The following is a 25,797-nucleotide window of genomic DNA, read 5'->3' as shown; positions in this document are numbered from 1 at the left end:
GTCCGTGCGGACTTCATGCTCCCTTGAAAACAGACACGCCCCGCGCTTCCGTGCGTCTCAACGCTCTGCTTGCCTGCTTCTCGCCCGGGAAGTTGTGTTCTAGTGTTTTGCCCTGGTATCCATCTTCCATCCTTAATGGTTCCCCCCTCTTTCCTAGTGCTCAATTCGAAACCTAATTTACCCTGTACCCTTATCCTGGTTCCGTCCTGGACTCATCCTGGATTCTTCCAGGAACAATTGAACATACCCGAGCCTCGGAGCCACCGTGACCGGGAGTCGCGGACTTACGCATTCTCCGAAGCCCAGCAGACTGGATTCAGAAGACTCCAGAGCTTACCTTTACAAGGCACGCTTATCCAGGAAAAAGAAACCCTCACACTCAAAGAAGAAATCCACAATAAGCAAACAGGTGAGTCACGAATCCAAGGACTCAGATTCTGACACTCTCATCCTATTCTTGCTCTGAAGCTAGCAAGAGAAATGGGACTTCTGCTCGCCTGTGGAAAGGCTTGAGCCTGTTAACATGGAATACCTGAGGGGCTACTCCAGGGACTCCCATGTCAACCAGATAATTGACTTCGCCCATCTTGGAGATGATCCTGAAGGGTCCAGTCCACTTGTCTGCCAAAGCTCTAGGCTTGGTAGGCTCCATCACAAGGATTTCAGGTCCCAGAGTCCAATCCACTTGTGAGGCTTTAAGGTCATGCCAGTACTTATTCAATTCCTGGCTGGCCTTGAGATTCACTGAGGCCTGACCCATCATCTGTGTCATCCTCCTTCTGAGGCCTAACACAGAGTCCCCCACTTGCTTAGTGGGACCTGGAGGGGTGGCTTCCCAACCGTCTCTGATCAAGGCAAGAGGCCCCCTTACGGGATGTCCAAAGAGTAACTCAAAGGGGCTGAAACCAACACCCTCTTGAGGTACCTCTCTGTAAGCGAACAGCAGGCATGACAGGAGGAGATCCCATTTCCTCCTTAGGGGCTCTTCCAAAGCACCTAACATGCCCTTGGGAGTTTTATTAAACCTCTCAACCAGACCATTGGTCTGGGGATGGTAAGAGGTAGAGAACTTGTAGGTTACCCCGCACTCTTTCCACATGGTTTTCATGTAACTAGACATGAAGTTGGATCCTATGTCAGAGACAACCTCCTTAGAGAATCCAACACGGGTGAAAAGGCCCAGGAGAGCCCTGGCAACCACCTTGGCAGTAACAGTCCAAAGGGGTATAGCTTCAGCGTACCTGGTGGCATGATCAACCAAGACCAGGATGAACTGATGTCCACCTGAAGTGGGAGGGTCAAGGGGACTGACAATGTCGATGCCCATCCTCTCAAACGGTGTGCCAACCACTGGCAATGGCTGCAGTGGGGCAATGACACTGCCTCCAGTCTTGCCAGACAACTGACAAGTTGGGCAGGTCCTGCAATTGGACACCACTTCTACTCCCATCCGGAGCCCGTAGAAATTAGCAGGGAGCCTCTACCTAGTCTTCTTGGTACCAAGATGTTCAGCTAAGGGCACCTCATGCGCCAACTTCAACAGGAAGGGCCTGTAAACCTGGTGTACCGCCATCCTCTTGAGGGCATCAGGTTCAGGCTTAGTGGGCTCCCTAACAAGGGGCTCACCCTCCCAATAGACCCAGAATGTCCTAGGCACTTCTCCTTGTGCCTGGGACAGGGCCTGTTTCCTCAGACCCTCGAGAGAGTGGCACTCTCTCTGACCCTTACAGAAGTCCGCCCGGGAGGGTCCCCCTTCAGCCAACAGGCATTGAAGGTCAGGGTGGTCCTCCAGGGTGAGAACCTCTCCCGCAGGAGGGTCTTCTGCCTCTTCTCCCTCAGGAGTTGAGTTTGGGTTTTCCACTGGACCCAGCTCGTCCGGAGCATGGAACCCTATGGGTGCTGTAGGAACAGCAGGAAGGGAAGGAGACCCCTGCACAGAGGTGGCCTTCTTGTTCTTCCGTCTTCTTACCTTAGGCCTCACCTTTGGCTCGGGTACCTGACTCACAGCCAGACCCTGTGTCACCTGTGACCTAGTGACTGCAGCAGCAGTCATGAGTAGACCATCCGAGGTCAACCCCAACTCTACTAGATAATTTCCTAACAGAATGTTAGCAGGGACATTGTCCTGAACGAGGACAGGAAGCTTTGCTGTCTTGTCTCCAATCATGAGTGTGACTAAGGCTACAGGCGATAATTTGGGAGGCCCACCAGCTAACCTGGTGGTTCTCAGAGGAGCACCTACATAGTCCTCTGGCTTGAGCATGGTTCTGTCCACCACTGTCATGCTGGCCCCAGTGTCTCTCAAACCAGTAGAAGGCTGGCCATTCAAGAGGACACTTCTCAAAAACCTATGGGTGTTCTGTGGGATAGTCACCAGTACTTCTGCGTAATGTTCCCAGGCCCCAAGGGACACTAGGGAAATCTCTATGGAAGCACCGAATGTGATCCCTGTAGAGGAGTGGGGGACAGTGGCCTCCACCCCAGACATGGGGTAAGGGTAGGTCAGGCTGACAGCTTGGACTCCAAGTGCCTTACCTTTACACTTGGGGTCACCCTTCTTGTGATCCAGAGCCCCACAGTCTCATCAAGTGCCAGGAATGTGGGGTACGGTACTGGAACCACTGGGAGCCTGCTTTGCAGCAGGTGGACCATTTCTCTTATTCCCACCCACAGATGACTTATCCCCACTAGATTTTTGGGTCTTAGGAGAGGAAGGTTTTGATTTACCCGACTGTGATTGCTTTTGGGACTTCTCAGTTTTCTGAGAGGTCCCCTTTTCTTTGCCCTTGTCCTTCCCACTGTGGTCCTTGGGGGACACCCGGTGGGAGACCCACTTGTCAGCCAGCCTGGCCAGCTTAAAGGGATCCAAAATGTTCTGGTCAGCATCATACTGACGCAACTCTGGTGAACAGGCTTCAGAAAAATGCTCAAAAAACAAAAAGGTGGGACAATTCAACAAATGTTTTCACCTTGTATCCATCAATCCACCCCATCATGTTCATATGTGCAGCACTCACCCTGTCAACCCAAGACACTCTCTCTTTTCTTAAAATCCCTGAACCTTTTAAGGTATTGGGTAGGTGTCTTGCCAAACTTGGCAATCAAAGCAGACTTTGTGCACTCATACTGACCCCTTTCTTCCACACTCAGTTTCAGAATACAGTCATATCCAGTCTGAGGCACTCTGCTTAACAAACACTTAGCCCAATCTCTCTTATCAACATCATGAATTGCACGAGCCATTTCAAATGCTTCAATCCATTGGAGGATATCAGAACCCTCCACAAACACACCAACCAAATCTTTCATAAACTTGGTGGCTGGGGACCTGCCACTCTCAACTGGTTTAGCTGAAGTCTCCACTCTAGCTTTCTCTAGCTGGATTATCTGGTGTTCAGTTCAGTTCAGCAAGTGATACTATTTTTCAGTATCACTTGCTGTGCCAACTCCTCTTTCTTCAACTCAGCTTCTGTTTCCAACTTTTTGTATTGAAAGGCTAAATGTTTCCGTTGTAGCTCCAATTTTAAAAGTTCAATCTTCAGGGCTTCCTCCTGAAGAGCAGTGCTGGGGTTCGGAACAGAGGCATTCCCAGAATCAGATTCAGCAACAACCCCCGGGGCAGAGTCCTCATTGGTTGCATCCCCCCTTCAAGAGTTTCACCATCAGTCTGGTAGTCCACCAGGGTATCTATCAGTTCAGCCCTAGACGTATCCTCAAAGTCTAATTCCCTGGCTTCACAAGCGCTCTGGGGAGTCTCTAAGCTCATCCTAGTCAATTTACCATTTGCAATAGACTCCATTGCTTGTAATGCAGTTATCTTGTACACATCTAAACCTCAATTTAACAAAGTGCAGATATTTTGTAAGTGGCTCGGTTATAAACTGATTCTTAAAACCATAAGCATCCCACCGCTGCCACCAGTGTGAAGACTGGACTGGTGTCTGTACTCCTGCTCTCTATATGGCAGAGGAGAGGTACAGAGGACCCCAGCCAAGATTCTCTATTATTGGTAACGTAGTAGAGCAATCAAGGCCTAGCTTCTCAGGAGCTGATGCAGGCTGGTTCTTAAGTACAGTGTAGTCCCCAAGCACCCACAAAGGAATGTCCACACACTGTATTAGTTAAAACACAGTTTTTATATAATTAAGGTTCAAGGTTATATACACAATCACAATAACTCAATGTGTGCTCAGTAAATCTACAATGGCAAATATATACATTTCTAAGTGGTACCACAATTATTATCAGATTTCATTAAAGTGCATCAACTGTACTCTGGTCAAATGTCACACAAATCACTTAATAGAGGTAACCAACAATAGATATATGAGGAAAGCAGTTGGTTAGAAGGTTAGAACTATTGGCAGAATACTGGCCCCTAAAACTAGACACAGTTCTGAGTGGAGATCCCCCCACCTGGGCAACCTGTAAAATAAAGATATGCTACAAGCCCAGTCCATATATTGTTCTATTTTTGTTTATTTGTTTGTTTTGTTTATTTGTTTATTTATTTGGTAATGCGCTCCTAGCCCGAGGGCATTTGGGCGCAGCAATACAAGATGACTCGAAGCTTAGTTACACAGCCTGACATAGGCTATTACAGAAAAAAAAAAAAAAAACGGTGGTTGGTTACAGTAGGTGATACAATGCATATAGAATATCCAGTTAAGCGCAATGAGAGCAGTTATAGCAGGTTTGTGCTGTTACCACTAGGGTGAAGGACGTTGCATGTCGTTGTTGTGCAGCCATTTGCGAGCGTAGGATCTGAAGCTCGTGTAAGGTAAAGGGCATCTAAGGTCTGGTGGGAGTGTGTTCCATGATTGAGCAGCTCTGACTGGGAAACTTGCACCGCCCGCTGTGGTGAGTTTGAATCTGGGGACTTCCAGAAGGAAAGTATTGGCAGATCTCGTCAGTCGGTTGGAAGGTCTCCAGTTGATTCTTTCCGCTAGGTAGTGGGGTGCTTGATTGTTGAGGCATTTGGACGTGAGGGAGATAGTTTTAAGAAGGATTCTGTCCTTTATCTTTAGCCAATGGGCTTCAATCCGATGTTTGGAAATATGTTCTCTACGTGGGATGTTCAGAGCTGCTCTCAGAGCATTATTTTGCAGTCTCTGGAGTTTGTCGGTGACCGACTTGTTGGCACCTGAGTATAAGGCGTTGCAGTAGTCAAGTCTGGACATGACAAGGGCATTGGCTAGGGTGAGGCCGCTGGCACTGGACAGGAAGGGTCTGGCGGCACGGATGAGTTTGCATGTGTAGGTAGTAGAGGAGGCAAGGGAATTCACTTGCTTTTTGAGGGTGAGAGCTGAGTCAAGGTAAAAGCCCAGCGTTTTGACCTCACGCATAGCCTTAATAGTATTATTATCAATGTTAAATGAGGTGTAGTCCGGGGTAAGTTTGGATAGTTTGTGGTCTGAACCGAGGAGCAGGATTTCGGTTTTATCGTCGTTCAGACAGAGGCCATGTGTGGCCATCCATGCTTGAATGAGGATGTAGATTTTGTTCACCAGAGCCAGGTCCACTTCGTAGTTACCCGAAAGGGGTATGAGGATCTGGGTGTCATCTGCGTAATTAGTGTAGGAGACACCCAGACTGTCCAACTTGTCAAACAATGGCTTGGTGAAGATATTGTACATTGTGGGTGAGACACAGGAGCCCTGTGGGACTCCGCATGTGATTTGGATGGGGTCAGCACAGGTAGAGGCAGAGAACACTCTCATAGTCCGGTTGGCTAGAAAGGATTGGACCCAAGCTATGGCGTCTCCTGTGAAGTTGGCAGCCAGCTTGAGGTGGTTGCATAGGACCGCATGGTCCACCAAATCGAAAGCTGCTGACAAGTCCAGTAAAAGTAACAGCGCTGTTTTCCCATTGTCCTTGAGTTCCTCAATTTTGGTTTTGAGGTCTATCAGGGCAGTTTCCGTACCATGGAGCGGGCGGAAGCCCGATTGGCGTGAGCCTAGTAGATGATAGACTTCTAGGTACTCTTGGATTTGGATATAGGCTACTCTGTCGATTATTTTTAGTAGGAAGGGCACTGTGGTGATGGGCCTATAGTTCGTCGGGATAGAGGGATCAAGGGTTTGTTTTTTGAGAAGGGGGAGGACCCAGGATTCTTTTAAGTTGGCTGGCACTGTGTTGGATTTGAAGGATGAGTTAATGAGCTTAGAGATGAAAGGGGCTAAGTCTCTGGCAGCGTCCTTTATTATTTGCGCTGGGCAGCTGTCACCCTTGCAGTTAGAGGGCTTCAGTGAGAGGATGGCCTTTTCAGTGTCGATGATGGAGATCGGTTTAAAGCTAAAAGGGGGGATAGTGGTCGGTTTGGTTACTGGAGGCAGTTGTTGGTCAGTAAGAGAGAGGGCATCTTTTTTGTTCTTTATTTTAAGTTGGAGGGTGGAAATTTTGTTAGCTAGGGCATTCTGAATATTCGTGCACCATATCTTGTCCTTAGGGGCCGTGTCAGAAGGTTGTATAGGGGATTCCATTTCACGGAGTATGGTAAATAGTTCTTTAGTATTCGATTTGGCTTTGGTAATTCTGTCATTGAATACATTTCTTTTGGTGTTGATGATTTCAGACTTGTAATGTTTTGTAATTTGGGTTAACTTGGCTTTGTTGTCGTTAGTGGGCGAATTGCGCCAGATAGTTTGGAGTTCTCGTTTCTGCTTTCTAAGGTCCTTAAGGTGGGGGGTGAACCAGGAGTTAAGGTGGGCTTCTTGCTTCGCTTTACGTAGTTTTGCAGGTGCAATAGTGTCTAGTGCGTGGGACATAGCTTTGTTAAAGGTGTCTACTAGTGTGTCTGGGTCGGTGTTGTCCTTCAGATCGTTAATAGTAGGGAGGAGGAGGGGGATAAGTTTTTCTGTCGTAATATCTTTTTTATTTCTTGTGGGGAGTGGTGGTATCATTTTGATAGTCTTAGGGCTGGGGAGGTCAAGTGTGGCAGTGAAATTTATTAGAGAGTGGTCAGTCCATGGTTGAGGGGTAATGGAGGTGATGACTATGTTGCAGTTAAGTTCTGAGACCCAGTCAAGGGTTCTGCCTTTAGCATGTGTGGGAGAGAGAATTTTTTGGGTAAGGCCTTGGTCGTTTAGGATAGCTGTTATAGAAATGGCATTTTTATTGCCTGGTTCGTTGAAGCCAATGTTGAAGTCGCCCATCAGCAACATTTGCGAATGCGCCTTTTGGGTATTGTTCGCTATGAGGGTAGTAAGGTCATCTTCAAAGGTTCCCAGGGGACCTGAGGTCCTGTAGATCAGGTGAATGGTTAGCGTGCGGTTGTTGGAGAGTTGCAATTTTGCTGATAGTATTTCGCAGGAGGCGCAAGGGTGTGAGGTGGTGAGTCGGATAGGCAAGGTGGTTTTCGCGATGATTGCTAGGCCACCACCTTTGGCGTAGGGTCTGTCTACTCTGTAGATCTGGTAGTTGTCAGGTATGGCTAACATCAGTGAGGGTCCTGCTGCCTCATGGAGCCATGTTTCTGTTACAGCAAGGAAGTCAATGTTACTGTTGTTCAGAATGTCAGCAATTTCAATTGCATGTGCTACCATGGATCTGGCATTAATAAGGGATCCAGTAAGAGTTAAGGTGTTGTTAGGTATAGGATGACTTACGAAGCTTTTTGTGTGTTTGTTTTGACTCTGACGTGTCTTTTGGTGGGGGTGAGTAGGAGTTAGGATTGGAATTAGAGGTGTTGTAACTAGGGTTTGCTTATCCATGTGTGTCTGTGAAGATGGGAGTCGAGCAGTATTGTCCGTACTGTTTCTTTTAGGTTCGTAGATACAAGGTAGCCTTGCCCTGAGTCTTAGGTTTCTATCAGTAGGGGGGCGAGAACTGAGGGTAGCAAATGTCATGATTGTAGCTAGGATGGTCAAGGTCAAGTTTCTGCACATGGTGGATTGGAATGGTCTGCAGATGCACTTTGCTTTCCTTGTTTGGTTGAGGTGTCTGGCTAGGATGGTATAAAAGTATAGTGCAGGTAGCTGGTTGAGGCTGGGGCTGCGTCTTTGTGATAGAGGGTGTAATGTTCACGAGGCACCGTGTGGGCTAGAGTGCATAGTCTGTTGATGAAGATAGGGCACAGCACAAACAAGGTGACCCGCTAGCGACCATAAGGCACAGCACAGTTCAAGTGGTCCGTTAGCGACCATAAGGCATAACACAGTTCAAGTGGTCCGTTAGCGACCATAAGGCACAACACAGTTCAAGTGGTCCGTTAGCGACCATAAGGCACAACACAGTTCAGGTGGTCCGTTAGCGACCATAAGGCACAACACAGTTCAAGTGGTCCGTTAGCGACCATAAGGCACAACACAGTTCAGGTGGTCCGTTAGCGACCATAAGGCACAACACAGTTCAGGTGGTCCGTTAGCGACCATAAGGCACAACACAGTTCAAGTGGTCCGTTAGCGACCATAAGGCACAACACAGATCAGGTGGTCCGTTAGCGACCATAAGGCACAACACAGTTCAAGTGGTCCGTTAGCGACCATAAGGCACAACACAGTTCAAGTGGTCCGTTAGAGACCATAAGGCACAACACAGTTCAGGTGGTCCGTTAGCGACCATAAGGCACAACACAGTTCAAGTGGTCGGTTAGCGACCATAAGGCACAACACAGTTCAGAGTTCAGATGGTCCCTTAGTGACCATAAGGCACAACACAGTTCAAGTAATCCGTTAGCGACCAAAGGGCTCAAGTGCATAGGATCATGGGTACCTAGATCAAGTTAACAAGAGGGTAGGTACAGTTCAGAAACATCTAGATGCGAAGAGGCACAGATGGGCGACCAACAGCAGTGCAACGCAATTTGCTGGGCACAGTGTAAAGTGTTCTAGGGTGTAGCCAGGTGGCACATTTATAGGCAGGGGCCGCCGAGATATATGCGCACGTGTGAGGTGGCAACAAGTTAGGTTAGACAAGAGCGTAAGTAATACTCTGTAAAATTATACTTTCTATGCAGCAGGTGGCTTACCTGGAGCAGCACGGGCAGAGTTTGTGGCCCTGGCTCCTGAGGCTCCAAACAGGCACACAACAGGCCTTAGGATGGCCTTTGGGTTGGCCGGCGATCCGCCTGCCGGCGGTTCCTGTAGTGAAAATGAGGTTTAGCCTCGCTTTCGTGCCGCGATGCGCCCGGCATGGGCAAGTCTTTATTTCCTTCTACAATGTTTCTACCACTCCAATGTACCTGGAATAGCAGAGTTTGATGACGAGTCGTCAAGGATCCTTCTTGAGTGGCTCCCTTTAAAGCAGGATCGTTGAGATCCCTCGAAGAAAGTGAACTCTGCGTCGAGGCAGCAGCCTTGGTCCCTGGTCCCAGCGGCGCTCGTCGACGACGGAGCGAAGACGTCCTGTAAGGAAGAGGCGTGCGGGCCACCTCGATGTCAATTGTTCAGGACAGCAAAGAGTTCATGAAGAACTGTGGCCCAGCAAGGCAGCAAGGGGTCGAGTCGTCCGGCATCTCTACGGTCTTTGGGTGGCGGGAAGCCCTCTGGCGGACGCTCCTCGGCACGTCGACGGCCTGGCATTCACTGGCGGGAGAAGGCGGGCAGTGGTGCAGACGAGCGTGTCCGTGAATCAAAAGTCTTAGGCAATGGAGCGTGCGGCTCTGGTCATCGATGGCACTGCGGCAATCGGTCCCCTCTTCTAGGCAACACGGCTTAGACGGGCCTCCATCGGTTATAGCAAACTTGCGAACCCTGGTCGACGACGGTGGACGGAATGTCTGGTGCTTATCTTCGTTCTCCTCAGCGGTCCCCGTCTTCGGTCGGCACCCTGTCGAGGGTCTGACCTCCATGGAGCTTCGGCGAAGGTTAGCGGTGCTCGATGGTCCGTCGGAGCACGGGAAGAGGCTGTCATGCATGCTGGACGTGGTCCTACCTCCTACGCTCGTAGAACAGCTAGACCGTTCTATTCCAAATGGCGGTTGTTCGATACGTTGCCGGGAAAACGACGTTTGCACTTTTTACGTCGCTAACTTCACGTGTATTCTGCTTCGTCACGTGAACTACGGCAATACGTATTTAAGCAGCGTGGAAACTTCACTCGCTGCTTCTGATCGAATCATTTGGCGTTGTGTAGCTGAACCTCCGGTCTGCATCCTTGCAGATTACTACAGCTACTTTTTGGGCCTTCTATAGCGTGTTTTCCGCCACACGCTGATTCCTGGAGCTGTTTGGTTGCGTGTAAATCCACACGCGCACGTCGTCTTCAAACGCTGCTGGCCTGGGCTGCTGTGAATCCTGTTCACGTGTAAATCCACACGCGCACGATATCTTCAAACGCGGCTGGCCTGGGCTGCGTGAATCCTGTTCGCGTGTAAATCCACACGCGCACGATATCTTCAAGCGCTGCTGGCCTGGGCTGCGTGAATCCTGTTCGCGTGTAAATCCACACGCGCACGCTATCTTCAAGCGCTGCTGGCCTGGACTGCGTGAATCCTGTTCGCGTGTAAATCCACACGCGCAAGCTATCCTCAAGCGCTGCTGGCCTGGACTGCGTGAATCCTGCTCGCGTGTAATCCACACGCGCACGCTAACTTCAAGCGCTGCTGGCCTGGACTGCGTGAATCCTGCTCGCGTGTAAAATCCACACGCATATACTGTCTTCAAGCGCTGCTGGCCTGGACTGCGTGAATCCTAATCGCGTGTAAATCCACACGCACACGCTCTTTTCTTCGCGGCTGTACAGAACCGCGTGTACTTTGTTTATACCTTAAAAGGAGCGCTAATTCCAACTCCTGCACCTGTGATATTAACAGGGGGATTGATTCATATCTATACTTTACACTACGTGGGAAGGAAGCTTTTCAAGGATAATTGGAAGGTGACAGTGAACAGTACTTTGGACGCTATCCTGTGGTGCATCAACCCGGTATCTAGCGTGAGCCTCGTTCCGTTCGGGATAAGTCTCCCTTACTAATCTTCCCTTCCTTGTCGTTTGTTCTACCTTGGATTCCTCAGAGACTCTGCTGGATTCATCTGCCCTAGACTCAAGGTCAGTGTGTGCATTCATGACATTTTCTATTCCATCATACCCAGGTTGGGGCAGTTATTCATGATACTTTATTTTGTTCTAGGCTGACTTCCTATACCTTACCCACGCCCTTTCCAGTGATCCATCGCTCTGCCTGTTTTACCAGTCAGAGGGTTGTGTCATTTGGAAGGTCTTAACTTGACTTCACAACTATCAAAACGCGTGAACAGGGATCCGGAAGACCCTACCACCTGTATCCTTTTGAGTACCGTATCCTTTTCAGTTAATACTTTGGTGCTCTCTGACAGAATCAGAAGCCATGGAGGGTACGGATCCTTTAGCTGTTTTGACTCAGTTGATCAGCGATTTGAGAAACGAAATGGTTACGGCACAGGACATGTTACGGCACCGTATGGACGTTATGCAAGACGCCATGCACGGTAGTCCTCAGGGAGCACAGGTTCCAATGGCCACTGCATCTGGATCTGGGACTATGACACCCCCACAGGAAACTATTGATGTGGTTATGCCCACTCAGTTTCCCTTGGCCCCTCCGGAACGGTTCACTGGTGATCCCAAAACCTATAGAACCTTCGTTAATCAGTGCCGACTCCATTTTCTTTGCCGTCCTACATCTTTTCCTGATCTAACCACAAAAGCAGCATTCGTGCTTTCCCATTTAGGGGGCACAGCTGCTGCTTGGGCTAACCCTTTGTTGGAAACAAATAGCCCTTTGTTGTACGACTGTGACGATCTCTTGGCTGCTATGAGTAAAGCCTTTGACATGCGTTATGCTACTCAAGCCATGGATCTGGAGTTACTTAATCTACAACAAGGCAATCAGCCTCTTTTGCCTTACATTGCCCGGTTCAATCAACTAACAGCCGAAACTCAATGGCCTGACGGCAAGAAAACGGCTGTTTTCTACAAGGGTCTTTCAGAAGAACTGAAAGATGCCTTATCTACAGTTCCGGTGGTTCCTACGGGATTCACAGAGTTGCTCGATTTGGTTTTACAAATCAATGCCCGAAGGAATGCTCGGAAAGGAGAGAAAAAGCCCTTCATGCAAGCCTCGGGGCGTTCAGAGACACCGGCAGTCCTCTCGAACGACCCCGAACCCATGCAGATTGGCGTCGTGAGAGGCCGGTTGTCCAATGCAGAACGAGAGAACCGAAGAAAGAACCATTTATGTATGTATTGCGGTTCATCCGAGCATTTATTGGCGACATGTTCCAAAAAAACCCATCAAGCGTTCGGGAAACGCCAAAACTCGACAATAGCAGGAGTCCCTATGTCGAGTGTTTCATCGGACTCCAGTACCATTCCTAAACACGCACCCGTAATTGTTGAGGTGACGTTACGTTGTGGTGAACGAGAATTGGTTTCCAAGGCCATGGTTGATTCCGGAACCACCAACAATTACATAGACATCACATATGCCAAAAACTGTTCCATACCCCTTGTAAACAAAAACAAACATGAAACGGTTAATACCGTGGAAGGATCTGTTTTGACTTCTGGTATGGTAACCCAGGAGACGGTATCTGTTCAGATGACATTATCGAATAATCATTCGGAAGAAATCATCTTCGATGTCATAGCGGCTCCGCAGTACGAGATCATACTCGGTCTTGCATGGTTAACCCTTCATAATCCCGCCGTTGACTGGGTTTCGGGATTGCTCCAGTATCCTTCGATTCATTGCAATGAACATTGCTTTACCAGTCAGGAGGTGTCAAACAAACAACACATATTGGCCTCTATGGTGGGAGCTTCAACTATCAGCGTGGTACATCAAAGCGACACTACCATACCATGCGAATACGCTGAGTATGATGATGTCTTTGACAAGGGCCAGGCAGAACAATTGCCTCCCCATCGACAGTACGACTGTCCTATTGAATTGATTCCTGGTGCCAAAATCCCTACAGGTCGTTTATATTCACTGACCCCAAAAGAAGACGTTGTGTTGAAAGAATACATTGACAAAGCTTTGGCGATGGGTTTCATACGGCCATCACAATCACCTGCTGCGTCTCCTCTATTCTTTGTTCCGAAGAAAGAGGGAGATCTAAGGCCTTGTATTGATTACAGGGCACTTAACGACATCACCATAAAAAACCAATATCCTTTACCACTGATAAACGTTCTATTGGATCAATTAGGTACTTCCAGTTACTTCACCAAATTGGACTTGCGAGGAGCATACAATTTAGTTCGCATTCGTAAAGGCGACGAATGGAAGACTGCTTTCAAGACACGGTACGGTCTTTACGAGTATTTGGTGATGCCTTTTGGTCTGTGCAACGCTCCCGCCACTTTTCAATTCTTCATGAATGATATATTTAGGGACATAATGGACCAGTTTGTGGTGATTTATCTGGATGACATTCTGATCTATTCATCATCTTTTTCGGAACACGTCAAACACGTTTCTACAGTCCTACAAAGACTCAGGGAGAACCTTCTTTATTTGAAAGCCGAGAAATGCGTCTTTCATTCACAGGAAGTGGACTTCCTGGGCTATGACATTACCAATCTAGGTGCTCGAATGAGCCGTTCCAAGGTGAAGGCCATATTGAATTGGCCGATTCCGCACAATGTCAAGTCATTACAGTCTTTCTTAGGCTTTGCGAATTTTTATCGCAGATTTATTCATTCCTTCTCCAAAACAGTAGCTCCTTTGACGGCCTTAACTAGTTCTAAAGTTCCTTTCTGTTGGAACCCAAATGCCCAAGCATCATTCGAAAAGTTGAAAGAAGCATTTACCACTGCACCCGTGCTTCAACATCCAGATCCAGATCGCCAGTTTATCGTTGAAGCAGATGCATCCAGTGTCGCTACTGGAGCGGTACTCTCACAAGTTTGCACAGAAACCAAGGAGGAGCACCCGGTGGCTTTCTTCTCTCGCAAACTTACCCCATATGAACGAAACTACACCGTCACTGAGCGGGAACTGCTGGATAGCAAGGATGCCTTCCGAGAATGGCGTCATCATCTTCTTGGGGCCAAACATCAGGTGTTAGTGTACTCTGACCATAGAAATCTTCAAGCATTCAAATCCATGAAATGCCTTACGGCCCGACAGGCCAGATGGCATGTCTTTTTTGCCCAATACGATTTCCAGGTCACATATCGCCCTGCCCGAGAACACGTTAAGTCGGACGCGTTGTCCCGTATGAGTGAAGAGGCGAAGGAAGAAGCACAAGTACAGAATCAGTTGTTGGCAGATCAGGTAATATGTAGTTGTTCTGTTCAACCATCCTTAAAAACCGAAGTACAAGAGTGGGTGAAAAATCATCCACAAGTTATCCAGGATATGAATCTGGACGTACATAACGGTTTACCATTCACACAAGGAGTGCTCTACCTACCGACGTCTTCAACGCGGAATAAAGCCCTCAAGTGGAATCATGATTCCTTGATCGCAGCCCATCCTGGACGGAAGAAAACACTAGAACTACTCAAAAGATGGTGCTGGTGGCCGTCCATGTCAAAAGATGTCATAGATCATGTATCAACTTGTTCTGTATGCATCCAATGTAAAAACACTCCTGGTAAACCAGTGGGCTTACTCCAGTCCCTACCTGTCCCTAACAAACCATGGGACATGATATCTATGGACTTTGTGGTAGAACTCCCACCAAACCAGGAGTACGATACCATATGGGTTGTAGTGGATTATTTCACTAAATTGGCTCTTTATATTCCCTGTATTGGTTTACCGACCGCTGCTGTTCTGGCTGACCTATTCATCCAACATGTATTTCGTTTCTTTGGTCTACCGTCAGTAATCATTACGGACAGGGGCTCACAGTTTGCGTCACGCTTTTGGAGAGCACTAACCTCTGCATTACTGATTGATGATAGAATGTCCAGTGCTTATCACCCTCAAACTGATGGACAGACCGAAAGAGTCAACTGCACTATGGAACAATATCTGCGGTGTCTGTGTCTGCAGTACCAATCGGATTGGCTCACGGTCCTGCCGGCAGCTGAATTTGCCTATAACAACTCCTATCATAGTGCCATAGGCACTTCACCGTTCTATGCGCTTTATGGACAGCACCCCCGATCAATACCTTTGGATTCCAGCTTGTCTTTGGATACTCCTGCCGCAGGCTGTACCTTTCGTGATCTGAAGAAATTACAGAGGAAAGTGAAGCAGCATTTAGAGCAGGCTAAAAGACGCGACAAGTTCTATGCCGATGCTCATAGAATACCAGCACCCGTCTACAAGGCTGGTATGAAAGTATGGCTGTCCACTAAGAACTTGAGAATTCCAGGCAAAAAGAAATTGTTGCCTAAATACATTGGTCCGTATGTAGGGCTCCAAGTAATTAATCCGGCTGCTGTCCGTCTGGCTTTGCCTCAACGATGGCGAGTGCATCCCGTATTCCACGTGTCACTCATTAAGCCATGTTCTGAAGCTACTAGATTGCCTGTACGGCCTGTTGCTATTTCTGTGCGGGGTTCAGATGAATACGAGGTACAGGACATACTGGATATGAGACTACGTTCTGGTAGGCCATTTTATCTGGTGGACTGGAAGGGCTATGGTCCCGAAGATAGGTCCTGGGAACCTCTTTCTAATATTCATGCTCCTGCTTTATTGAAACGTTTTCACACGAGAAGGGGAGAGGTTGCCCCTTCGGGGGATGGCACTGTCATGCATGCTGGACGTGGTCCTACCTCCTACGCTCGTAGAACAGCTAGACCGTTCTACTCCAAATGGCGGTTGTTCGATACGTTGCCGGGAAAACGACGTTTGCACTTTTTACGTCGCTAACTTCACGTGTATTCTGCTTCGTCATGTGAACTACGGCATTACGTATTTAAGCAGCGTGGAAACTTCACTCGCTGCTTCTGATCGAATCATTTGGCGTTGTGTAGCTGAACCTCCGGTCTGCATCCTTGCAGATTACTACAGCTACTTTTTGGGCCTTCTATAGCGTGTTTTCCGCCACACGCTGATTCCTGGAGCTGTTTGGTTGCGTGTAAATCCACACGCGCACGTCGTCTTCAAACGCTGCTGGCCTGGGCTGCGTGAATCCTGTTCGCGTGTAAATCCACACGCGCACGATATCTTCAAACGCGGCTGGCCTGGGCTGCGTGAATCCTGTTCGCGTGTAAATCCACACGCGCACGATATCTTCAAGCGCTGCTGGCCTGGGCTGCGTGAATCCTGTTCGCGTGTAAATCCACACGCGCACGCTATCTTCAAGCGCTGCTGGCCTGGACTGCGTGAATCCTGTTCGCGTGTAAATCCACACGCGCAAGCTATCCTCAAGCGCTGCTGGCCTGGACTGCGTGAATCCTGCTCGCGTGTAATTCCCACGCGCACGCTAACTTCAAGCGCTGCTGGCCTGGACTGCGTGAATCCTGCTCGCGTGTAAATCCACACGCGCACACTATCTTCAAGCGCTGCTGGCCTGGACTGCGTGAATCCTGCTCGTGTGTAAATCCACACGCGCACGCTATCTTCAAGTACGGCTGGCCTGGACTGCGTGAATCCTGCTCGCGTGTAAAATCCACACGCATATACTGTCTTCAAGCGCTGCTGGCCTGGACTGCGTGAATACTAATCGCGTGTAAATCCACACGCACACGCTCTTTTCTTCGCGGCTGTACAGAACCGCGTGTACTTTGTTTATACCTTAAAAGGAGCGCTAATTCCAACTCCTGCACCTGTGATATTAACAGGGGGATTGATTCATATCTATACTTTACACTACGTGGGAAGGAAGCTTTTCAAGGATAATTGGAAGGTGACAGTGAACAGTACTTTAGACGCTATCCTGTGGTGCATCAACCCGGTATCTAGCGTGAGCCTCGTTCCGTTCGCGATAAGTCTCCCTTACTAATCTTCCCTTCCTTGTCGTTTGTTCTACCTTGGATTCCTCAGAGACTCTGCTGGATTCATCTGCCCTAGACTCAAGGTCAGTGTGTGCATTCATGACATTTTCTATTCCATCATACCCAGGTTGGGGCAGTTATTCATGATACTTTATTTTGTTCTAGGCTGACTTCCTATACCTTACCCACGCCCTTTCCAGTGATCCATCGCTCTGCCTGTTTTACCAGTCAGAGGGTTGTATCATTTGGAAGGTCTTAACTTGACTTCACAACTATCAAAACGCGTGAACAGGGATCCGGAAGACCCTACCACCTGTATCCTTTTGAGTACCGTATCCTTTTCAGTTAATACTTTGGTGCTCTCTGACAGAGGCCACCCAGAAGGGCATTCAGCAGTCAGTCAGCCAATCAGGCATACAGTGCATTCAGGCCATTCTCCTCCCTCTAAGACACTCACAACAAGGAATGTGTATTGGGACAAGTACCCAGCCATTCAACACTACACACAGTATCCATACCAGTTTCGGCAGGGCTGTCTCAGTCATTGGGCCTCATTACAAGGTGGGCGGTAAGGGATTACCGGCACCGGTAAGGGCACCGGTGCTGGTAATCCCTTACCGCCCTACTACGAGTTGCATTTATGGGTCCTTCCTTAATGCCTGGTTTTACCAGGCGTTAAGGACGGGACCCACAAAGGGATACCGGGGTCAATAACGGTACCGCAATTTGGTGAATGGGGAATTACCGGTCTCGCCGACCTCGGAATGGACCGGTAATTGCTCCATCCACCAGACCAGAGTCGGAACGATTTTGGAGGTAGCCATGGCGCTAATAGCACCATTGCTACCTCCAACCTCGTAATGAGGCCCATTGGGTCAAACACCAGAAACCAGACATCCACAAAATAAGTCCATATTGATCACATAATCCATTCACCCAGGTCTCACCCACAGGGTGTACCCACAACATACAGTCACTGGGAAGGCTCCAGCCAGTCTGGCCTGGACTTCACAACAACACCATATATGGAACTTCCACCCAACAGCCAGTCAGGGGGAAGGGACAGAGTCAGGGCACCCACAGGTGCCCAAAAACATACACTAGGGGCACAGGGTTGCACACCCACCCATGGATGCCATAAGGATATCCCATGGATCTGTACACCAAACCAAAAACAGGAAGAGCTGCACTGTCAGGAGTCCCACATGGGCTCCTGGGTAGAAAACAATACAGAACACAAATGAAAAAGGACTACAGGACAAGGACAGGGAGGTCCTGTCCCTCCAATGCATTTCCAGCATCACACTATGCGCCCCCTGTTGCACAGCATATGACCAGAATGAGGACATCACTGATGACATCACTAAGTACATAATACATCACATTAATGATGAGATCAATAATTACATCAAATGTGACATTACTGATTAGATAAGCTAGAATATTTGTGTTGACCTATTTTGATATATATATATATATATATATAATATTTTATTACACTTAATAATATCATGACATGGAACAAGACACTGATACAGACGTATGATATGATTACGTGTGGCACATTTTTTGTAGTACTTATCAACTTACAAATATGAAAATAGAAATATGTAACACAATACAAATGGTTTGAATGTTATGTATTAGAAAACAATTACAATAGTTCATGGCAGGGAATGTACCTGTTCTGGTAAATCTATTTCAGGTTTTTAAAACATAATACAAAAAGATGTATATAGTTGTAAAAACAAAATAAGAATAGGTTAAAGTAGAAACATGTTTAGTAGTAAGTGTTATGAAAATAGTCAATGTTCCGATTTAAAATTACTATTCTCTTCACTGTAATAGCATTACATTCATCTTTTCTAAATAACAAGTTTTATAAAAAGATAATCGCATACAAAAGAAAGTACGTGCCTTTGTGCATTGTGATCATATATAATAAAGATATCAAAGCTTGATGAATATGCACCCAAAAAATCAGATCCTTATGCTACCTCATTGTTACATTTAATACATTGCACTGTGTAAGTTTGAAACATGTACATATATATGTTAGAAAACAGAGTTGTCATATTTAAAAATGTAATTAATCTAACCAGTGATGTCAGTGATGGCATGGATGATACAATTGTGACATCATTCGTGATGTCATGTATGATGTCATTAATGATGTCGACAGCTGTATCATCATTGTGTCATACGCTGTGCAACAGGGATGCATAGTTAAGTTGGACTTGCTCGAAATGCGATTGCTGAATTTCAGGGGTTTTGTTGCGTTAAACCTGCCCACCTCAACTCTCTCTTAACCATGTTTTTTTCACTGAATCTCCAAGGTTTTGTTGCTATGTATTTTCATGTTAAATCTGATCACCTTAACTCTCTCCTAGCTAAAGTTTTTTCACTAAATATATGTTTACATACACCAACATCCGGTTTCCTTTATTAACTACTAGATAATGGCTATGAAAAGCACCCAGCAATGGCACTGCACTAGCCATCAATATGCCTTTGTACAGCGGTTCTTGGGGAGTCACTTTTAATTTTCAATGAATGTAACAAATAAACACAAATTCCCTGGGGAACGTAGCTTGGGACCGCCAAAGCTCTAGTTTAAAGGGATATTAGCATAGTGCCTTTCACACACTTAAGAAAGAAAACACCAACAGCAGCAATATTGGCTTGTTGGGTGTCTTATAAAAAGGTGTTCATTAACATAAAAAGACATAAGATTGGAATGCAGTTGGTGACAGGATGACACTAAAGGGGTGAGGGGAGGATAAAGGAATATAAAGCAAAAAAGTCTTCAGTATGATGACATGCAATAGTGATATTAAACACATTACTGGCTCCTTAGAATACCCGTAAAAGAGGAGAACGGAGCCAAAGGGGAATTGTGGACCCACATTGGTTTTCAGCCTTCAAACTATCCTTTGAAAATAATGGGGTCAATGTTCGCCAATGAGTCTATCACAGAATGTGAGCCTGTTAATTAACCACTGGATACAGATAACCCAAGGTGAGCAGAGGATGGTTAGAGGAAGGGGCCTTTTTTTCTGGCCACAATCGACCTATAAAAACAGATAGAAAATGTACATGAGCAGAGGCTCAAACATCCTACAGCGCCTGACCGGTGATCGTTAATGTGAGTTAGGGTCCAATGTACACAGGGCAGATTGGGGTGCAAGGGTCACGGTGTAGGTCTTAGAGTATGGATGCTTGTGAGGCGGTTGCTATCTCAGATGGCCCTGGCTTATTGGGGATTAGAGTGCGCAGAGACTAAGCGCATTTTAGGGTTAGCTTATTTGATAGCCTGGTACTCCATACGTTGATCAATCCCCTAGAAGAGGCACTTTGGTAGCTGTTGTGGATTCTATAGTTGTTGCAGGTCATATTAGTTTTGAAGTGGCTCAGGTTCACCTGGGATACATTCCAGGTGTCCTATCAATCAAGTGTCAGGGTGACCTTGGCAAAGGAACCAGTAGCTAGCGTGGGCTGAGTAACCAGTATGGCACGGAATTCCCAGGTGCCTCCGGGATGGGTAGTGTGCAGTGGGGTAAACCATAACAAAAAATACAGGGGGGGGTGGGGAAGCACTTTAAGAGCTACATGAAAGTAGGCGTGGCGAGTTACCATGGAAATGTCAACTGGCCCGGCTGTGCAGAAGTTGACCTATGGGGCATCTTTAGGTGCTGGTACTCTTTCCCTCTTCAATGAAGAGGTAGCCAAACCAACAGGGTGCTACGGGCATCTGATTGCTGAGCAAACAGATATGAAGGTTCAGGCAGATGGTGCCAATGACCATGGGTGCGGACGACGGGGTCTCAAGACTGTGCACTCTCTAGCAGAAGTCACTTCCAGTGGAAGTCCAGGCTTTTGGACACAGAACACGGCCAGCTCCTATAGGGATATATATGCTTAGCAGGAGCTAAAAGCAGCTCCTTGGTATCAGGCACCACTCTGCAGGTAAAAGCTACAGAGAATGAGGAAGCAGTTGACAGTGTGCCACAAATGCTGTTAATGTCCCAGAGGTGTGTTGAACCAGTTCCTGGTAGCTGGCAGTGCCAAGCTAAGCAGGCTCCTTTAGGCTACGCTACGTGCAGTAGCTATCATTCTTCCAAGGTGTCCCCCCTGCAGTGTCAGTTTAGGGGAATGGGCCTGAAAAGGTAACCACCGTCAGCCTGGATGTTGAGTGACAGGGCATAGGTCTTTTGGTTGCTGTAGCCACTGACAGGACTAGCCTTTGGGGATTGCTTCTCTTTGTTTCTTTGTAAGGGCAGATAATAAATACCCTTTCCACCAGGACAGCCACTCCACAGAACGCTGGCCTGTGAACAGACACCAAGAGGCACACCCGTTTGCAGAGAGCCAGGCCTCGCACCAGGGGGCTGCATTTCTAAAGGCCTTTGATCCTATTGAGAAGGGAGGGCGGAGTTAGGGTGAAACTGAGAGGTGTCTGCACAGTTTCTGGAGTGTTCTGCCATCGAGATTCTCTATGCCTTTCTTTCTCATTCCTTTACCCTCCACTTCCTCTGGAGCAAAGTACTTTGGGTGAGACATCATAAGGGCAAAGTGCACTCATTTCAAGAGCAGAGATTGGACCCCTAAAGCAGTCTAGCTTTAGTCCAACCACCTTGAAACTAAGAAGTGGTCACCCATCACTTTGCTGAATCATTTGGAATCATCTGGACTAATCTTGAACCATCTCTGCCAGCCACAGCTGTACCCAGAACCTCACTGTGATGAAGGGCCCCTGCAGTTGTTTGCCATCCTCCCCTGTGTTTGGGAGCATGAGAAATGGACTCATCTTGTCCCTCAGCCCCTGTATTGGGACTCACAGCACCCTGAGAGCCAAGACAGCCGGGATAATAGGGTTTTTCACCATTAAACTGTGTGGAGCGTGTTTCATGAACTGTTCAACACATCTGAACCAGCAGGACCAGCCATTGCTGCCTTTTGCTCTCTTCGATGTTCACACAGCGCCAAGAAGTCTGGAGTTGAACCACCAAGAACTGCAAAAGGTACTATTGACTGCTAACTGCCCTCTTGGTCTATTTGTAGGCCCTGGAAACTGGTTAGGTCACATTGAACCCTTTTTGCTCCCAAGTGCATCTGCTTTTTCAAGAACCTTGTTGCTTTTGCAGGCCTTTCAGATTACCCAGAGTCCTGCATCTATTATCTTTGCCTATTCTGTGTTCTTTCCTCAGGGGTAGATTGTGTGTAGTGCTTTTCTAGTTAGTTATTAGTGGACATTGTGTGTTCAATTAAAGCGTATATATTTTTATAGAACCTTGATTGAACATTCCTTTATTTTGAAATGTTATTGGGTTGCTACTAAACCACATTCACACCCCTCTTAAGGGCACAGCCTTCCCTTGGCCAACGTTGGCACAAAAGGTGAAGGAGGTATATCTCTTGACTATGCCTGTTTTACCTTAATGATTGCGTTGGCTCTTGGCTTGTAGAAGTGTGAGTCCTGAGTGGGCGTTTTAGCCTCAACTCACCCTTCTACTTCTGCAGGGAAGAAGCTAATTCATCACAAGACCTTTCTGTGGTATTGAACACTCGTTCGGCCCTGCCTCATGAGCCATTAGATATGGAGTACGTGTAGAGTGACTATCCATTAAAAAAAACGTATTTTGGTGCAAACATCATTGGTCACGAGGCTGTGGAATTTCAGAGCATTATCATATAGGGAAACCTACCTAAAGATCCTGCCTTCAGAAATAATCCCTAGACCAGGTCTGGGGTGCCTGCCTAAGATTTGCTCCTCCTTCCGGCTCTTGGCTTTGCAGGGCAATCAGATGAAGAAGGCAAGCTGACTGATCTTATTGCAGACATTACGTGAGCAGTCATTGTCTACCTTGGGATTGAATTTATAGGAAATGTGCCTATTTGTTCACACCTTAGGGCAGTGGTCTTCAAACTGGGGGGCCTGAAGGATGTCCCTAGGTGGCCCCCAGACTGTTTGGAAAATTAATTTGATTAAGATGACTGTTTTTAACAGAAACTATAAGCAGTAGAAAATCTGCTTACATTTTGCACAGCCATTGGGCCCCTTGGGGGGGAAGAGGGAGGACAAGGGGCAATCCCTAGATGGTGCGAGGGGAGAAACAATATTTTTACTCGAGGGGGACTCAGTATGAAAAAGTTTTAATACTTCTGCCATAGAGCAAGAATAGACGAGGTGCAAATCCTGCAGTCTCATCGCTCCACCCAAAGGTTTAGGGTGTTGGTCTCGAAAGTCCATGAACTTAAAGGTTCTCCTCTTCCACCCATTGCGAATGGTAGGTCAGCACATGCTGCCTCATCACGAGTTTGGCGGTAACCCTTAAATGCGGCAGTAACGCTATTACCGCTGCATTTAAGGGTCCGCCAAATCACAGGTTTGGCAGGATTTACCCCCAGCTCTGAGCTGGGGGCAAATCCGCCATGATTTTTCGAATTTCCGGTGCTATTATCGCTACACTAATACCGCCGGCGGTAGTAGCGCCGAAAATTCCCCACTGGGCCCAATGGGGAATTCCTGAATGGACCCAATGGGGAATGGGGACTTACCATTCTGTCAAACCCATGATCCGCGGCTAATAGCACCAGGGGGGTCTTGGCTATAGCACTAATAGCCCCAGCGGTAATACTGCTGGGGATACCGCCCAACTTGGGTGGTGCCTTCCTTGGCAGAAGCAAAACGAGTAACCTTGGTGGACCGTTGACCGCTTGGGCCTCACCTATCTTTCTGGACCACTACAGACTGTCCACTCCCAGTTCATTTTGCATCCTCAAGTGAGTGCTGTCAGTACACCAGCCCTGTTCCATCATACCTTCCTGTGTGCAGGGTTCTTTGGCTACAACCCACGCCATGTCTCCACTTCTTCATTGCTGCATCCTCAAAAGTAGAGTAAGATGATGAGCTGTTCTTGCCGGGTAGCGACTAGATTTTGGGTAAAACAGTGGCGGTTACTCCAAAAATGAGGATTTACACTGCCCTTCCTTTACACCTAATCACAGGGTGAACCCACAGGACTGGCTGGCGGTAAGAGTAAACGAGTTTGGCGGTAATACAGTGGATTTACCCCGAAACTTGTAATGAGGCCCTGTGCATGATAATCCCCAGGAACAGTTTCTGCACAGAGGTAGGACACCCTCATCATTCGAGTGAACTGACCAGAGTCCAGCTACAGTAAGCAGGATTGCCATGAGTAACCTATACAGCTCTGGTCAGCTGTAGTCCATGGGGCGGAATCATGGAAGTTGTAGTCCATGGGGCGGAATCATGGAAGTTGTAGTCCATGGGGCGGAATCATGGAAGTTGTAGTCCATGGGGCGGAATCATGGAAGTTGTAGTCCATGGGGCGGAATCATGAAAGTTGTAGTCCATGGGGCGGAATCATGAAAGTTGTAGTCCATGGGGCGGAATCATGGAAGTTGTAGTCCATGGGGCGGAATCATGGAAGTTGTAGTCCATGGGGCGGAATCATGGAAGTTGTAGTCCAACACATCCAGCTACCCACAGGTTGCCGACCACTCACAAGTGCCCGAAGGAGAGTGCATTATATGTACTCATGGGGACACAACGTCACTGTGTAACACGAAGGGCACACTGTGTAGCCAAAGACACGTCATCATAGAAGTCCCGCATTATAAAGGAAAGAGGTATTGCCCTGATGCAGAGGGCATAGTGCACAGAAGCCCTAGCGCCACGGAAGAGCACAGCGAAAGAAGGAATCCTTTGGGAGAAGTCTCCCTGCCTTGGGCAGCTTGCTAGAGACAGCCCGTGCCCGCAGCCACAGAGCCACACCTGGGCACCAGGAAACAGCCACTGGGGACCTGTGAGATGACCTGTGCAGCTGCCTGCCACAGATAGTGCCTAACTGCAGATGGCGTGAGCTCATCACACATCCCGCCCTCTCCTTAGGGAAAAGCAATGGCTAGCTGGAGACACTCACCCCAAAAGGCTAAACTCACCTGATCCGAGTGCACTTGCGACATTTCACTCCCCGGTTCTCCGGTGTTATCTGTCAGGTGGGAGTCGGTGGCCAAGATGCGCCGGGAGAAGAGGAGAGACAACCCGGATGCACGCAGCTCCTTCGCGATAGTGCTGTCCCGGCAGCCCCCGCGAGCACACATGCACCCACCCTAACAGTGCCAGGCACCTCTCATGCTCAGTGGCGAGACGCTGCCTCCTGGCTGCGCTCCCTCCCCACTCCCTCCTGAGCGCTCACATGCAAGGGGGTGGGTCTCAATCCTGCAGACACCGCTCTTCTCTGCACAGCCCAGCACTACCCTTTCGCATGCGAGAGATTGGTCTCAGTCCCGCAGAGACACTGCTCTTCTCTGCACAGCCCAGCACTACCCTTTCGCATGCGAGGGGTGGGTCTCAATCCCGCAGAGACACCGCTCTTCTCTGCACAGCCCGGCACTACCCTTTCGCATGCGAGGGTGGGTCTCAATCCTGCAGACACCGCTCTTCTCTGCACAGCCCGACACTACCCTTTCGCATGCGAGGGGTGGGTCCCAGTCCGGGGTCTCAGTCCCGCAGAGACACTGCTCTTCTCTGCACAGCCCAGCACTACCCTTTCACATGCGAGAGGTGGGTCTCAGTCCCGCAGAGACACTGCTCTTCTCTGCACAGCCCAGCACTACCCTTTCACATGCGAGGGGTGGGTCTCAGTCCCGCAGAGACACTGCTCTTCTCTGCACAGCCCAGCACTACCCTTTCACATGCGAGGGGTGGGTCTCAGTCCCGCAGAGACACTGCTCTTCTCTGCACAGCCCAGCACTACCCTTTCACATGCGAGGGGTGGGTCTCAGTCCCGCAGAGACACTTCTCTTCTCTGCACAGCCCAGCACTACCCTTTCACATGCGAGGGGTGGCTCCCAATCCTGCAGAGACACCGCTCTTCTCTGCACAGCCCAGCACTACCCTTTCACATGCGAGGGGTGGCTCAGCCCTGCAGACACTACTCTTCTCTG

General features: G+C 48.2%; 1 protein-coding gene across 1 annotated transcript in view; it reads right to left on the bottom strand.

The window, feature by feature from the left end:
- Positions 1-25,060, bottom strand: part of LOC138566112 (zinc finger protein 398-like) — a 92,590-nt gene extending 67,530 nt beyond the window's left edge. Inside the window, exon 1 of the mRNA XM_069643111.1 lies at positions 24,790-25,060. Coding sequence (XP_069499212.1) covers positions 24,790-24,951 — 162 coding nt within the window. The 5' untranslated portion in view covers positions 24,952-25,060. The remainder of the gene's footprint in view (positions 1-24,789) is intronic.
- Between the last annotated feature and the right edge of the window lie 737 nt (positions 25,061-25,797).

The sequence above is a fragment of the Ambystoma mexicanum genome, chromosome 1p, assembly GCF_040938575.1.
Source record: "Ambystoma mexicanum isolate Mex_15411 chromosome 1p, UKY_AmexF1_1, whole genome shotgun sequence".
NCBI lineage: Eukaryota > Metazoa > Chordata > Amphibia > Caudata > Ambystomatidae > Ambystoma > Ambystoma mexicanum.
This window is presented reverse-complemented; position numbering and strand designations above follow the sequence as displayed.